General features: G+C 39.9%; 1 protein-coding gene across 1 annotated transcript in view; it reads left to right on the top strand.

The window, feature by feature from the left end:
- The window catches only part of LOC110160831 (tenascin-like), an 87,694-nt gene that overhangs the window by 64,866 nt on the left and 6,297 nt on the right, over window positions 1-16,531 (top strand). Inside the window, 3 exon segments of the mRNA XM_055157569.1 lie at window positions 3,731-3,857; window positions 5,885-6,036; window positions 8,189-8,285. Coding sequence (XP_055013544.1) covers window positions 3,731-3,857; window positions 5,885-6,036; window positions 8,189-8,285 — 376 coding nt within the window.

Genomic DNA, 16,531 nt, shown 5'->3' with positions numbered 1-16,531 from the left:
GCAATGCTGGACTGAACCAGGACTGAACCAAGACTCGACCCTGGTCCTAGTCCTGGTCTAGTCCAGGTCTCAGTCTTGATCACCCGACAGTCTACGCAGACACACCTCCAGACCCGACACTCAGTCCTGGTTCAGTCCTCATTTAGTCCTGGTTTAGATCTGTTTTAGTCCTGGTTCAGTCCTGGTTTAGATCTGTTTTAGTCCTGGCTTAGTCCTGGTTTAGACCTGGTTTAGACCTGGTTTAGTATTGTTTTAGTTCTAGATCAGTCCTGGTTTAGTCCTGGGTTAGACTTGGTTTATTCCTGGTTCAGTCTGTATGTGGCACAAAGTTTAAGTCACGAAAACAGTGACTTAAACTTAATCATTACTTAAAACTTAAAATGAATCATTATTCATTTGGAGACAAATAATGAAGACAATTTTTTTTTTTCTTTTCTTATTTTTGGTTTTATTTTGAAAAATGAATGAACAAATGATACACAGATATTTCATCTTGTTATAGTTGTTTCCCCTCATCATTTACACTCTCAAACTTGTATATGGAGTGATTTGAACAGTTTGAGTCATCTTGAACCGCTTATTTTCAACAGCCTGTTTTCATAGTCCCTGGTACATGTTCAATTTTATCGATTTACATGAAGATGAAATGAAAAGTGAAATGAAATGAAAAGAACCTGCGTGACAGCGTGATGTGCAGCTTTCTATATCCTATACCGGCGACACCAGCTCCCACTGGGCACTGCAGTTTTCTCAGTTTGTTACTAAAGAACAATCATCACAGCTACAGGTAAAAACGAACTTACTATGAAAACAGGAAAACACCAGAGTGAATATGGATGGATTTAATCGAATGGTATTTTATTTCTTAAGGCCACCACACACTACAGCAGAATTTGTCCGATTTTGGCTGCTATTTCTTCTTCCCGAGTTCGGGAAGGCGTGACCTGACTTTTTGTCTTTGTGTGTGATTTTCAGATTCAGATTCAGAAAACTTTATTGATCCCATAGGGCAATTCATTTGCAGCATATCAGAGCAGTTCTCACTTCTCACACACAAACACACACAGTGGGTCAGTCCGTGTCAGTCCACCAGTGGAACTCAGTGACAATCTACAAATTACAGTGCACAACATTCAGAAAACTGTACCCTTAGAATTTAACAATTTAACAGAAGAGGGTACAAAAGAATTTGAGAACCAGTAAGTTTTTGACATAAAACTGACGCCCTGAAGGTATCAGGATAAAATCAGGAGCCAGAGGATGGACGGGCTGAGCCAGGAGACCCTTGGCTTTGCTCAGCACTCGCTCCTCCCACAGAGAGTGCAGCTCCCTCAGTTTGACCCCTGTGATTTTTGAGCAGGTTTTAACAATGTTCTGCAGTTTGTTTTTATCCTTCACGGACAAGGATTGAAACCAGCAAATAAAAGAAAAACAAAGCAGACTTTTGATAAAAGAAGAATAAAAATGGCTGAGAATCATTTTGTTTACATTAAAAGAGTTCAGTTTTCTCAACAGATATATTCTTTGCTGCCCTCGTTTGATGATGCTTTCAGTATTTCAGTTTATTGTCCATCACGGTGCCCAGATACTATTTCAACATCAACACCGTGGATGACACTAACACTGTGTGAAGGTGCACGTCTAAAATCAATCACCATGTCCTTAGTTTTGGCAGTGTTCAAATCCAGTTGTCCTCACAACACTGGACAAACTGCTCCAGCGCAGGACCAGGATTTCCCTCAGATCCTGAAAGCAGCGACACCGGGACCGTGTCATCCGAATATTTGATTAGGAATCTGTTTTCCTCTGAGAATCTGCATCTGTTCTTGTACAGAATAAAAAGGAGATTTTGAAGCTTCTGTGCTCCTTGTGTGCGTGTGTCATGTATCAGATCGTAACCATCAAACATCAGCAACGCTACAGTAACAGATGATAAAACAGAGCGTCAGGGGCAGAGGAGTGACGGACACAGAGAAGCAAGATACAAACTTGGAATAGAGCGAAAATAAAAACTTTATTCCTGATCTCTTCTGAAGTGGTATATTTAAAGTGCTGCTTCTCATCCACATTCTCCATAGCATATGTCCTCTGCAAATAATGAGTTCCCTGTGAGTTTCAGGATCGATTTTAAAGTTATTTTACTGTTTTTTAAATGTCTTAATGGTCTTGGGCCTTCTTATCGTTCAGAATTGCTTTTACCTTACGAACCCTCGTGGACCCTGCGCTCCTCCGGCAGCAGCTCCTGGTCATTCCCAAAGTCAGGACACACACTCACGGAGAGGAGGCGTCTTTCCAATACTACAGCCCCCGTCTATGGACCTGCAGTCGGAGGAGCTCAGGGCCAAAGAGAACGTTCATGTTTTTAAGAGCAGGCTCAAGACCCACATTTTTAGTTTAGCTTTTGATTGAAATCTTATACTTTTACTTGTTTCTAGTGTACATATTTATTATATTTATTTACTTTAGGCATATTTTTAGGATTTACAGTGTTTCCTCTGTAGGAGCCTCTGCATCAGGAGTGGAGGTCGGCTGTGGCTTCTGGGTCTGTCCCGTGGGCTCCTGGTGGAGGGATGGTGCTTAGGCTTCATCTCTCCCCTGGACCCTGTGGTGGTTCCTGGTGGTGGTGGACGTCTCTCTGCTCCTGGTGTAGACGGCTCCTCTGATGGTGCTTTCTCAACTGGTTCGCCTGTATTCAGCCTCACATCTTACTATGTGTCGTTTTATGTATTTTACCGTGTTTGTGTGTGTGTGTGTGTGTGTGTGTTTGGGTTGTCTGGTTGTGTGGGGTCGGGCAGGCGTGTGTATTGGTGGGTGGATGGAAATGTGGGATTGTTTTTAATCACTGTAAAGCACTTTGTGTTACAGTTTTGTATGAAAAGCACTTTATAAATAAAGTTTGATTTGATTTGAAATAATGATCCCAGTCCACAAAACTGCACTATTAATCTAGTTTGAAGTGTTCTTTAAAAGTAAAAAGGTGAGAGTAGTGCCTCACGTGTGTCTGTTTACATCCACACTGCGCACGGATCGAGGTGAAGCTGCAGATTAGTGACAGCGACTCTACTTCCTGTGGACTTTATCTCCAATCCTTTATGCTTTTAAAAATCCTGAATCTGAAGTATTGCACCACATTTCACACATAATAACTCACAGATCTTTTGAAAACTTAAGAGTCTCAGAGTGAGTGGTTTTACTGCTGACAGGAAATGCGCTCACAACTTTATATCCTGCTGCAGTCTTGGCGATCAGAGGTTTTAAGTCTCGTAAGATTCTCCTCGTCTCTGTGACTTGCGCTTTTTGTCGCATGCTTAAAAACAGTTTAAGACCGAAAAATCCTGTAGTGTTTGGCGGATATTGTTGAATTTCTTTCTTTTTTTTTTTTTTTTTTGTACATATGATTTCATCTTTTCTTGTTTACATTTCTGCTTAAATTGAGCAGCTTTTAGACAGTTTTTTGATTTGTTGACCAAAGAGTTCCACTGCTTCACACCAGCATAAAAAATCCACATGTTTAAGTGTAGTTTTGACAAAAGGCAGTTTACAGTCGACTTTCCTTCTGCTACTGGCACTATTCACAGTAAAAAGATTTTGCAGATCACATGGCAGCAGATAATGTTTTCCTTTGTGCGTAATGAATAATGACTGTAAAACTATGAAATCATTTAGTTTGAATAGGCCAGACTTCAGAAATCGCCCTGCGTGATGTGTCTGTTTGTGTTGTTGTGTCCAGGAAGTGTTGGTGGCTCCTGCAGTCACCCAGTTAAACCTGACGAAGCTGTTCCCGGGGGCAGAGTATTCTGTGGAGCTGCAGGCTCAGGGCGGAGGAGGAGAGATTCTGTTTACCACATTCACCACGGGTAACTCCAGATCACATGCAGTGCACTAGCACTACTCCAGCTCTGTGGCTAAATCATAGACTGCATAAACCGACATGACTAACCTGCTAAACTGCTCTGCTCCAAAAATGAAGTGAGCATGGCTGTGATTCAGCACCATCGACTGCAGCTCCAATTCAGTTTTTCCATTTCACTTTCTCTGTAAAAGCTGCTGTCATGCTCATCATTTTAGTATTAAAATGTTCATTTTCACTTGCTGTACATGCTGCTGATTTTGCAATTTTTTCCATAAATCAAAATCTGAACTAGGGATGGGATCAATCGATAATTGATCATTAAGAATTTCATCGATTATGTTAATTTTAATCGACAAACTGAATGTAGGTTGCTGTGTGTAGCGTGACCAACCAGGGGTCTGTACATGTGTCTCTCTGCACTCAGAAGGAGCGAGACACAAACAGTGGGTCAGTCTGCAACGTGCCGAAGCACAAATGTGTATTTAATGATGATTTGTACAAGAAATTCCACGCTTTCCGTTGCGTTCGGGACAAGTGTGAGTTCATGTGCACAGTGAACAAAGCAGCACATATGTTTCTGTGTCCAGTGGGAAAAAGTTTTGTCAGGTGAGAGTCGTGCAGTGTGGATGACGAGTCTCTACCTCCCGTACGGTGTCCTGGTTTTGACAAACGCAAATATGGTCACACTAACCTGTATTCACCTGAGTCATGTCTTTTAATCCGACAGAAGTTGAACCACATCAGCGACACAAGAGCTGTAGTTTTATCTTCGCTTAGTTTATTCAAATTTTTGATGCGGTTTTAAGTTTTGTTTCTGTGAGAGTTGCGCAAAACTGAATTAAACACATTATAATGTCAAACGGGCTGATGTGGCTCTAGAGTAGTTAAGATTTATATGTCGTAAAGTTGAATTTATTTATGCAGATTAGTAGAGCAGATAGTAATAATAATGATGATCATTTTAATATAAAAATGTTAATGATTAATTGATAATCGATCGTTAATTCTTCCGACGATCGATTAAGAAAATTTCATTGAATGCCCATCCCTAAACTGAACAGACCAGTCAGGCGCTCTCTTTCACTGAGGTCGCTCCCACTACTACTACTACTACTACTACTTACTAACAAGTTTGATTGACATTAACTTCTAGATGAATAAACTTTGTCCAGTTAACAAATTGAAGTTCTCCTTTGCCATGGATTCTGTCTGGACGACTGAGGGATTTTTCACACATTAACTTCTTGGGTTCTTTTTAAAGACAATATAGTAAGAGGTATAAGGAGATTCTAGCCATCTAAATAAAATAAAAATAAATAGACCTCCTAGTGTATTGTCTTTAAAAAGAGCCCAAGAAGCAGAGGATTTTCCAAGGAAGGAGAAATACAGTAACTGTTCTTTTTTAAATATTCTGCATGCGTCACACCTTCATCTGCTTCAGTCGCGCTACTGCTAGAGCGAATCTCTAAGAATTACCTTAGTCCGGCTTCGCTCCTTTTCCCCTTTTCTTCTTCTTTCAGCGACCTCAAAAACGGACTTTCTTTTGCTGTGAACTGGTCGTGGATTCTTGTCGCCATTGCAACAAACTTTGTACTAACTGAAAGGAAGCTACAATTGGAAAAAGCCACGAAGCCTGCTGCGTTGGTTTGAGTAAATGACATCTTGCGTATGTGGAATGCGTTTGAGGTGAATGTAAATCATGTAATCCCAGTGGGCCGATGAATCAGTTACACTAGGAATGTAGAAACGTAGGGAGTTTGATTGACAAGCTAACAGCGTTATCTATTATCTAATGTTTATCTGGCCCCACTACGTCCACAGTTGATGGATTTTCATTCTTCTTTCTTTTTTTTTTCCTTTTTGGTCATCATAATTACAAGGCTGCTGCATCTGTATAAGACTAGTTTGAACTTTGATTGATAATTTGAAACAAACAAACAAACAGAAAAATCCTGCATACAACCTTTAATGTACCTAAGAAGACAAAATGAATGTGACACATTTGTAAGTTTTGTTGTTTTGTCATCCCAGGCTCCCTGCGATTCCCCTTCCCCTCGGACTGCTCTCAGGAACAGCTGAATGGTCTCAGAGTCTCCAGCCTGGTGGACATTTTCCCTCTGGGGCGACAGGGGCCAGCACTGAGCGTATGGTGTGACATGGAGACTGATGGAGGAGGGTGGACGGTAACAGAATGTTTAATTTTATTTCACCTCAGCTAAACAAGCTAAGATTGACTGGCATGTGTAATGCTCTGAGGTCATAAATAAAGATAGATAAAGGTGCACCTTTAAGGAAAAAAAAAAAAAGCAATACAGCATAACATGAAGAAGAGGAAGAAGAGGGAGATAGAGAGAGAGGAAAAAAAAAAAAAAAGAAAGAAAAAGAAACAACCCCCAGATCATCACATGGAAGAATGTGAGACCAGGACAAAAAAAAAAAAAAAAAAAAAAAAAAAAAAAAAAACACCTCCGCGACATCAGCACATAATCAAACACAGTACCACATGATAACACTCGACCCTCTGAAGACAGGGGAGGGGAGTGGGGTTGAAGTTACAGGCTTAACACTGTACAATACAAACACATATACAATATATAATATTCAATACAAAACACAATACAACACAGGGCGTGGGATGTGGGGTGGACCTGGAGAGTCGCTCCGCCTGGCATCGTCCCAGACAGAGTCAACATCTGCACGTGTCAGTGGAACTCGAGCAAAGAAATGCAAGAGAGTCTCCCTGCCACGTCCTTCCAGGGAAGTTATTGTTCCAGCAGCGGCCTTGTCTGAAGCCAGTGCTTGGATGAGGGAGGCCAAAAGCAGATAAGTTTCAGGCTGTTTGGGTTTGGTGCGAGTAGCTGCATTTCAATTTCCTCTCTCTGTCTCTCTTTGTCCATCTTGATCTCCGTGTCTATGCGTTTGTCTTTGCAGGGTGCGAGCTTCTCCATGATGTTATCCATATTTAAAACCATGTTTAAAACCACAGTTCCAAATAATGCGGTTTATAGCCACAGTCTGAGTGCTGACAGCTCTGTCCGTTTCAATCAACGCGGGCAGCCTAGAGGGGCTTCGAACCGTTGCCTCGGTATTGAGTTTTCTAAAAAATCAGGGCCATGCCTAATCCAGTCAACAAAAGCCTATAATTATAGTTCTAAATATGTAGATGTCTCTATGTCCTCCCTGGAAAAGACACATGATGCACCACTTCTCCCAACTGTCCCAGCAGGGCATTCAGGTTCCCCCAAACCCAAGTTCCTCGTGGCAATTGCCTTGAGAGACCAGTTGATCATATCCATGATTAATTTTATGTTTGGAAGAGCAGGAGATAAAAATGTGACCACCTTCATCAAGAGCCAGCTGTGGAAAAGGCGAGACTTCCAGTAATATCTCGACCTCACCATACCAGATTACCATAGTTCATATATACCAGTCACATCAATGACTCCAAAAACTAGTTCTAAAGTACCAAGTCCAAAAGCAGAATCAGCACAGACATCTTTCCCTGGCACAGATGCACAGAGTGCTTCTCACAGCTCTTCTGACAAACAGGAAAGGTCTAGTTCAGTTTCAAAGCTGCAGGTACACACACGTGTGCAAACAAGGCTCAGGGCAGGACCTCCAGCCCCTCAGTCTGGTCCCTTCAGACTGAAAGATTCACATGTGACAGGTTTCATCAAAAACAAAGAATGCTTCCCAATTTCTCAAGATTTTAGACTGAACCATTCCTTTGTATGTTAAGTTGTCTTTATAAATGATTAACAGTTCACAATTCACACACTTTATGAATACAACTCTACAATAAAACTTTTATTTTTTTTTTTTTTCTGACCTGTTGACATCCTTTTCTTTTGTGTTTTTGAGTGTTATCTTGTGTGATCCTGCAGGTGTAACAGTTTACCTCTGTGTAACCCATTGTTATTAGGTCCAGTGATCTGGTGGTGGTCCAGTCTTTGAGTTTTTAAGTCTCACAGGGGACCTTGCAGGTGTTCCAGAGGAGGAGAGATGAATAATCTTGTCCTGTTGCCATCACACAATGTCTTAAGATGTTCAGTATTCATTTTTAGGAATTTTCCAGTGACCCTGCAGGTTTCCAGCTGATATCTTTAAACCCTTTTATTATCATGTTCTGTGATCGTTTTTGAGTGTTCTGTGTGTGGTGAGACCCTGCAGGTGACCAGTCGGTGTCTTTTAAACCCGCTTTTGTAATGTTTTGTGATAGTTTTTGAGTGTTCTGTGTGTGGTGAGACCCTGCAGGTGTCCAGTTGGTCTTTTTTAAACCCGCTTTTGTAATGTTTTGTGATAGTTTTTGAGTGTTCTGTGTGTGTGACCCTGCAGGTGTTCCAGAGGAGGAGAGATGGCTCTGTGGACTTCTTCAGGTCGTGGAAAGAGTACGTCCAGGGCTTCGGAGACCCCAGCGGAGAGTTCTGGCTCGGTCAGACAATTTTTACTTGGTCATTCTGCTGTCTTCACACATATGCACTGAAATCAGGGAGGGTCTAATATGGATGGTTGAGATGATACGATATTCGATATCCGTCTCACTGCTGTGACCAACAACCAATAATTGCCGATACTGATACTAAAATGTAAAAAAAAAGAAGGTTCCCAATTCTGGTGTTGAAGTGCCTTTGACTCTTTTCTCTAAAACACATTTAACATCATTAGATTTAAGATTTTATAGAAATTCTTTCTAGTTTTCTCATTTTGGTGAAGTTTAATTAATGATTTTATTTCCTGGTTGGACATGGGCAACAGTTGTAAAACAGAATCCCACTGCCTATATCATCAACATGAAAACTCTGCTCAAAATGCAGAGAGTTTTTCTGACAGTTTAAACAAAATAAAATAAAGGTGTTTTAATTTATTTGTATCAGTCTAATCATAACTACTGTGTCATTTAGATCCCATTTACACTGAAACGAGTCTGCATATCACCATATCACTGTATAAACAATCAGTTTCAAGCCTTCCCTGTCCACACAGCTTTGAGCATATTTGTTTACTTTTTACAGAAACAAAACTTAAAACCACATTCCTCATTTACATGAACTAAGCCTAAAAAAAACAAAAAAAACACTTGCTCCTTGTGCGCCGCTGTGGTTCAGCTTCTGTCGAACTAAAGGACACGACTCAGTGGAATATGAGTGTTCTGTCTGTGACAGAGGGATGTTCTGCTGATGGTGAGTCTGTTCTGTGTTTCTGTCGTGTTGGAGATGGTTCATGTGAAACTTTTCAGAGATTATATGTCTGCAGGTCATACACACAGACACACGTTTATATGAATGGACATGTTCTAGCCTTTTAGCGTTTTGGCGGTGAATTAGCTACTTCTGCACTCAGAAGGAGCAAGACACAAACAGTCGGTCAGTCTGTACAAGACTTGTACAAGAAATTCCACGCTTTCCGTCGCGTTCGGGACAAGTGTGAGTCCATGTGCACAGTGTATAAAGCAGCACATATGTTTCGGTGTCCAGTGGGAAAAAGCTTTGCCAGGTGAGAGTCGCGCAATGTCGATGACGACACCTCCCACCCCCCGTACGGTGTCCTGGTTTTGACAAACGCAAATATGGTCACACTAACCTGTATTCCACTGAGTCGTTTCGCATCAGCACAAGAGCTGTTTTTTTCTTCACTTAGTTTATGCGAATTAGCGATGCGGTTTTAAGGTTTGTTTCTGTGAGAGTTGCGCAAATCTGCATTAAACACATTATAATGTCAAACGAGCTGATGTGGCTCTAGAGTGGTTACGGTTTATATATCGTAAAGTTGAATTTATTTATGCAGATTAGTAGTGCAGATAGTAATAATAATGATGATCATTTTAATATAAAAAAAAACTTTAATGATTAATCAATAATCAATCATTAATTCTCCCGACGATCAATTAAGAAAATTGAATCGAATGCCCATCCCTAGTGTGGACGGGGCCTTAGATAAGTTTTGGCCCTTGTTAATACTATGGTTGCTAGGTAACAGTTATGGAATTTCCTCTACATATGCCATCTGCTACCTGTTCCCAACCAGGAAGTAAAAGCATAAACTTCACCAGAAAATAAACATTTGAAAAAAATAGTTTTGACAATGTTAACAATGTTTTAGGGAAATGAGTCATCTAAACTGTCTTAAGCACTTGAAGTTGCTTATTTAAAAGGAGGACCATGCAGGATTCTCTGTCAAAATAACGCTTTGTCAAACCCGTGGCTGTATCTGCCATAACCTGATGCCAAGAGAGAAAACCTCTTCACAGCAGTGGCTTTCACTGTCCTGGTGTCTCTATAAAAGCCTGTGCCATTCTTGCGCCCACACTCGGTCTGTTCCCGCTCTGTCCTGGGGCTGTTCTGGGGCTGTGCTGGGCTCAGAGCATGCCCCACATAGCCCAATCTCACTTTCTTTATTTATTTTTATTGGCTCATTTTGCAGCACTACAAAACAAAAACAAAACATAGACCGCAACTACATGGATCATGACAGAAAGTGACCAAGCTAAAGCAAAAGTACCAAACCCATTAAACAATGACATAAATCCAAGAAAGAAAGCAGCATAAGAACAACAAGTTTGCATTTACAACTGGACCCGGTCAAGCAGAAGTAAACAACAAGGCCAAAAATTCAAGTTAATGCATCTGATATAAAAATGTATTGAACAGATACATATGTACTCTAGTTTATGAAACTGTTGACCTTTTTTCTGGACCATTTTTGGTTCTAAAGTTCCATACGTTTTAAACAGACCATGTATGAAACATGGAACAAAAATTATTTCCCAAATTTCAAAGACCTGCAAATCATGTCAATAAATGTATGTATTTCATCATATCTTGTGAACTGTTGATGAAGGTACATGATTTTTTTTTTTTTTTTTTTTTTTTTTTTAGTATTTAAAATTATAAAAATTAGCTTGGAAGGACTGACATATTTTATAGAAATAGTTTCCTTTAATTTTGAAGTAATATTAAAGTAAAGAAAAAAGCAACAAATGATGCAATATCCTGCACCTTCTACTTGTTTGTACAATTTTCCCTCCGTTATTTTTCCCTCCGTTACCATGACCTTTCTTAATAAAAAATCTCATGACTCAAAAAGTAAGAGGTTTTTCAACCTAATCTTGTACCATATGGTAGAAAACTATATGAAGCAAATATTCAAACCAGTTTGTTAAGGATATGGAAGTGAGAACCAAGAGTTATCACTGTTTGGATTTATTGCCCAAAAAGTGCTGCATATTTCATTCCCTCCATTACCGACATGAGTTTTAAAAAATTTTTGTCAACAACTTGAAAGAATATCACAGGTTTAACTTGACCCTGTTGGAGTGTAACTCTTTCCTACATTCTGATACTTGACTTATTTCAATAGTCCCTCTAGTTTCTGAATAAGAGACATTTGAATGTCAAAAATCTGCCCCTGTTTCCCTCCGTTACCACTTGACTGGACCCAACTTCACTTACTTATAAAATATAAATTAAAACAAACATTTAATGCATAATTCATTCATTCAAGATCTCAAGAACATAATGCTTTATACTTTTTTTTTCTTGTACATTGTTGGACTTTTTTTTTTTTTTTTTTATCATAACTCAGGTTGTTCCATAAACTAACCTCTAACAGAAATACAATCACTTTTTTTTTCTTTTAAGATGCCATTTTTGATTTTGTTTTTTATTTTATTTTAGATTTTATTAGATTTTATTTCGTTTATTTATGGTCATACAAACTAATAATAATGATAATGAAGGCATTTTTTAAATTTAATAATTTCTGATTGTACAAAATAAAAGATAACGTTAAAGAAGATGATAAAGAAAGGCATGTGTTTAGTTAATAGTCTCTAATAGTCTCCTTTTTAGACTGGTGCAAGCATTGTTTGTTGAAATTCTTTTTTTTCCCACACAAGTATCTTAGCAACGTAGATTATTGCAAAACATTTGGATACTTCCTGAGCCCTGGGTTACACCACAGGTAATATATCTCCGTGTCCATTAATACTCCCACAACAACCAGCTGCCTGTTGTGTAAATATGCCTCGAAAGGGCCCATCTTTTATGATCTATGTTATAATGTTGTTTCCTCATCAAAGGCAGGTCTGGAGTTGTGTTTTGTTTCATTCACACATGTTTAACACACAAACCCTGCACATTTAGGCTCTTTTCTTCTCTCTAACAGAAAACACTCTGCTCCACCTTGTGATGTTATGCCATGTCATGTCATATAGGAAGTCCCCACTGTGTTTTTAAACTCCATACACCTTCACTCGTATCATGTGGATGATTTCAGCCCTGGCCAGAGTTGTGTAATAGGACCTTGGAGCACAGTGGGGGATTTCCAGCTTCTTAGTAAAATGCGAGACAGCGCTGACGTGGGGACGCTGACCCTCAGCTCCTCACCCCCTCAGCTCCTGTTGGCTTCTGGATGGTTTGGCTGAAGATGTTTCCTGCAGGACTTTAACACTCTGCTCCTCGGAGACAGTTCAAATATTTTGCTCAGTCTTGGCTCCAGTTTTCATGTGTTTTGGTCAGAGTCCCGTCTAAACTGTTTACCGGAGGAGACAGCTTCAGTGGCTCTGTGTGCTCTGTGTGCTCTGTGTGCTCTGTGTGCTCTGTGTGCTCTGTGTGCTCTGTGTGCTCTGTGTGCTCTGTGTGGAGTTTGCAGAGCAGGTAGTACTCACTCACATTTACTGAGTTACATTTACTTGAGTAACTTTTTAAAGAAACTGGCAGCATACTTTTACTCCAATTTGAATAATATTTTGAATTTTGACTGAAGTAACAGTACTCTTACTTGAGTAAAAGGGAATAATAATCATAATCATAATAATGTCCATAATAATGTATTTTCCAAACACTCAAAGTCCCTTTACATCAGGAGTGTCAAACTCATTTTGGTCCAGGGGTCGTATCCAACCCACTTTGATCCCAAAGGGACCGGATCAGAAAACTCATGACGTATAAACCCCAAAAATAACAACAAGTTCAAATATTTGTGCAGAGAAACACAAATCTATTACAGACTTTTTTTTAAATTGATGAACTCTTTCTTTTACAAAATATTATAATATTATGAACAACCTGAAACTTGAAACACAATGTTTTAACATGAACTTGTTTGCAAATAGGAATAAGTCCATTTTTCTTGGTAAATCCTGCACTGGGCTCCACTTTTCTCATTTTGGACATTTTGTTGATGAGGGTGTCACGGTCAACAGTCAAAACGATCGTCCTTTAAAAGCGTTTGGAAAGAGATAAGTCTTCATTTGTGCTGCTCTGGTGGGAGGGGCCACGTACAGAGATGCTGGAGATGCTGCTGTGATAAACACCACAGAAAATTTACAAGATTTTAATAGAAAATAGAATTCAAATAATGTTGTAGAAAATCAGCCGAGGGCCAGATTAAAGGTCTTGGAGGGCCAGATCCAGCCCCCGGGCCGTATGTTAGACCCCTGCTTTATAGTTTGGAGCATTTTTCATTCATTCCATACCCAGTGTTGTTAAACTACTATTGTAGCCAGATCTGCCCTGGGACAGACTTGAAGTGAGGTTATTATATGAGGCGATGTGGGTGAAGTGTCTTCCCTGATCCGTAAGACCACAATGACAGTTTGTAGCACTGTGGTCTCCCGTCCAAGTCCTAACCAGGCCCAGCTCTGCTTAGCTTCTGACATCTGAAGAGATCAGGCTTTGACAAGGAGGTTTGGCCACATTGTGTTTCCTGTTCCCACTGCGAGAGAGTCTAAAGTGATAAAAGCTTTATATGACAAGCTGAAATGATTTGAACATTTGTGTTTCTTGCAGCGCTGCTTCAGATCTGAGCTAATTTTTGTGTCTGCCCTTTGAAAATAAAAGTGAAAAAATTGCATAGCACACTCAGATGGCCGATGTCCAAAAGCTTTTATTTTTATTTATAGATAACGTCTTGGCCAAAAAGCCTTCATCAGATCATTTTTCTTGTTTTGGACCACAGTATTTAAAGCAAGAAAAATAATCTGATGAAGACTTTTTTTTGCCAAAACGTTGTTTAAAAATTCAATTAAAAGCTTTTGGACATCGGCCATCTGAGCTTGCTATGAATTAATCATTGCATTTATTATGTAATCACAGTTGCAGTACTTGTGTTAGATACCAAAGCACTTCACAGTTCTTTGACTCCACACTTGGTGGTGGTAAACTGCTCTTGTAGCCACATATTGAAATATTCAAAGAAGCAAGGCTGCCAGTCTGCACCATCACTAACACACACACACACACACACACACACACACACACACAGACTCCACTTTCATACTAGGCAGTGTGGGAGCAGTGTCTTGCCTAAGGACACAACAACAGTTTTTTTTTTTTTTTTTGACTGGCACCCCACTCTGGGACCTGATTTTCCCAGTGTCTTCCATCCAAGTCCTGACCAGACCAGCCTGCAGAGCTTCTGACATCTGATGGGATCAGGCTTTAACAAGCTGTTACGGCAGTTATGTTTTTTCACTTTTATTTTACTGTTCCTTGCATTCTGACCTCTACGAGAACTTTGGTGAGATTTTCTGTTTCATTTGTTCTTTGAAAATACCAGATTTTGTGACTTATTTAATGTTTGATCCTTCGAATTACATTCACTTCAAATCATAAATCAGATATTACATCCTGACAGTTACTCTTTAATTTCCTCTTACTGAAGCAGTAGTTTCCCCAAATATGTTTTTACTTTACTTGACTAATTTCTACTACTTTGCACTTCTAGTTGAGTAATTTTGAAATAATCTTACTTGAGTTAAATTTTTCACTACTCTCTACAGCCTCTGGTACTTTGTGTGTAGTACTGTGTGTAGTACTGTGTGTAGTACTGTGTGTAGTACTGTGTGTAGTATTCCCCGTGCCTCCTCGGGCTGTGGCCCCGCCCTCACATCGGACAGCAGATGTTTTCAGAGGAATACTTGTGCGTTTATGTCACTTCTGTTGATGCAAAACATAACACAGAGTCATAAATAATACTCTTTTATTGTTCATTGATCTTCCATCTCCAGAGCAGGAATTTAAAATGTCATTTCAACATGTTTATACCAGATGCCCTTCCAGTTCGGCCCCTCTTTTTTTTTTTTTTTTTTCAATCAGTTGTTATATTTTCTTTGCATTGGTTTGTGCTCCACTACAGCCAATGCATACTGCCTTTGTGCCCTTAAGCAAGACACTTCACCCATCATATCACTTTACATTATGTTCATTCTTTCTGCACATTCTTTGGTGGAAGAATCAGAATAAGAAATAGACTGCGTTCAGACTGCAGCCTGAAGTGACCCAAATCAGATTTTTTGGCCCCTATGTTCCTGTATCTGATCTTTTAATGACAGTCTGAACCACACAGATCCGATTTTTTCAAATGTGACCCAGGACACTTGGATATGTGCTCCTGAAACTGATACATATCTGATCTTTTGATGTGTGACTTCAGTGTGAACGGCCAAAGCGCATTCATCCACCTACACGTTGTCAACAAGACACAAAGGTCACTATTTTGCGCTGAAGTCGGCGAAAATTGTTAATGAACTCCATGTCACTGAAGTGAAGTACTGGAGCCAGAACATGAACAACTTACATGTTTTAAGGAGGAGAAGGAGAAGGACGAGGTTTTTGGTCGTGGTGTTTTGTGGGGCAATGGCAGCGACGTCCGTTGAAAGGAACGTGTGGATGTGGAGACGTAGCCAAGAGTGGTGAGTGGTGATGTGCTTCACTTCAGTGACACGGAGTTCATTAACAATTTTCACCTACTTGACATTTGTGTCTTGTTGATAACGTGTAGGTGGATGAATGCGCTTTGGCCGTTCAGACTGAAGTCACACATCAAAAGATCAGATATGTATCGGTTTCAGGAGCACATATCCAAGTGTCCTGGGTCACATTTGAAAAAATCGGATCTGTGTCGTTTAGAACGTCATTAAAAGATCAGATACAGGTCACATAGGGGTCAAAAAATCAGATTTGGGTCACTTCAGGCTGCAGTCTGAATGCAGGAAATCGTTGCTAACACAGTGTTGAAGGAGAAAAATTCCATGTTCATATCTGGTTTGCTGTAGTGATGTCTTTATTGGTTGGAAGTTCCATGTTGTAAGCAGGTAGATGGTGAGTGTCTGTGGGGCAAGATGACCATGAGCAAAGGTATAGCGACCATTTTATCCACAAAGAGGTGGGTAAAGTCTGCAGATTAACATTTGGAGGAATTTCACAGCAATAACAAAGCCCCCTCATAAACTCCCTTTTGGTAAAACAGTGGTTATTATTTCAAAAGATTAACATTTCAAGTACAGCTGAGATAAGGAAGGACAGCAGCAGGGGGCAACAGGTGAAGACCCCAGAGGCCTTTGATGGTGTCCTGGGTAAAGTCTTTAAATGTAAAACACATCACATGTATTCGTTAACCAGATTGATACTAAAACCAGAGAATCATTACTTTTCTTCCACAACAGAATGTCTGGCTTTTCACTGATTGGCTGGTGCCCAAACTTGCATTTTCTGGATTTTTGCAAACTGTTTACTGATTTCTGATTCCTGACCTTGTCGCTGGAAAGAATGAACTTGAGCAGAGGCACTAGGTGGCGTCAGTCTGGCTAGTCATCTACAAACATCTTCTAAAATGTGTGGGATTCTTAGTTAGTTTAAAGTTCAGGTTTAAATCTTCGCTTGTGAAATAGTTTACAAT

The sequence above is a fragment of the Boleophthalmus pectinirostris genome, unplaced genomic scaffold, assembly GCF_026225935.1.
Source record: "Boleophthalmus pectinirostris isolate CB_2022bp ecotype Guang Dong unplaced genomic scaffold, ASM2622593v1 HiC_scaffold_21, whole genome shotgun sequence".
NCBI lineage: Eukaryota > Metazoa > Chordata > Actinopteri > Gobiiformes > Gobiidae > Boleophthalmus > Boleophthalmus pectinirostris.
The sequence above is the reverse complement of the archived record's forward strand: the minus strand, read 5'-3'. Positions and strand labels throughout refer to the sequence as shown.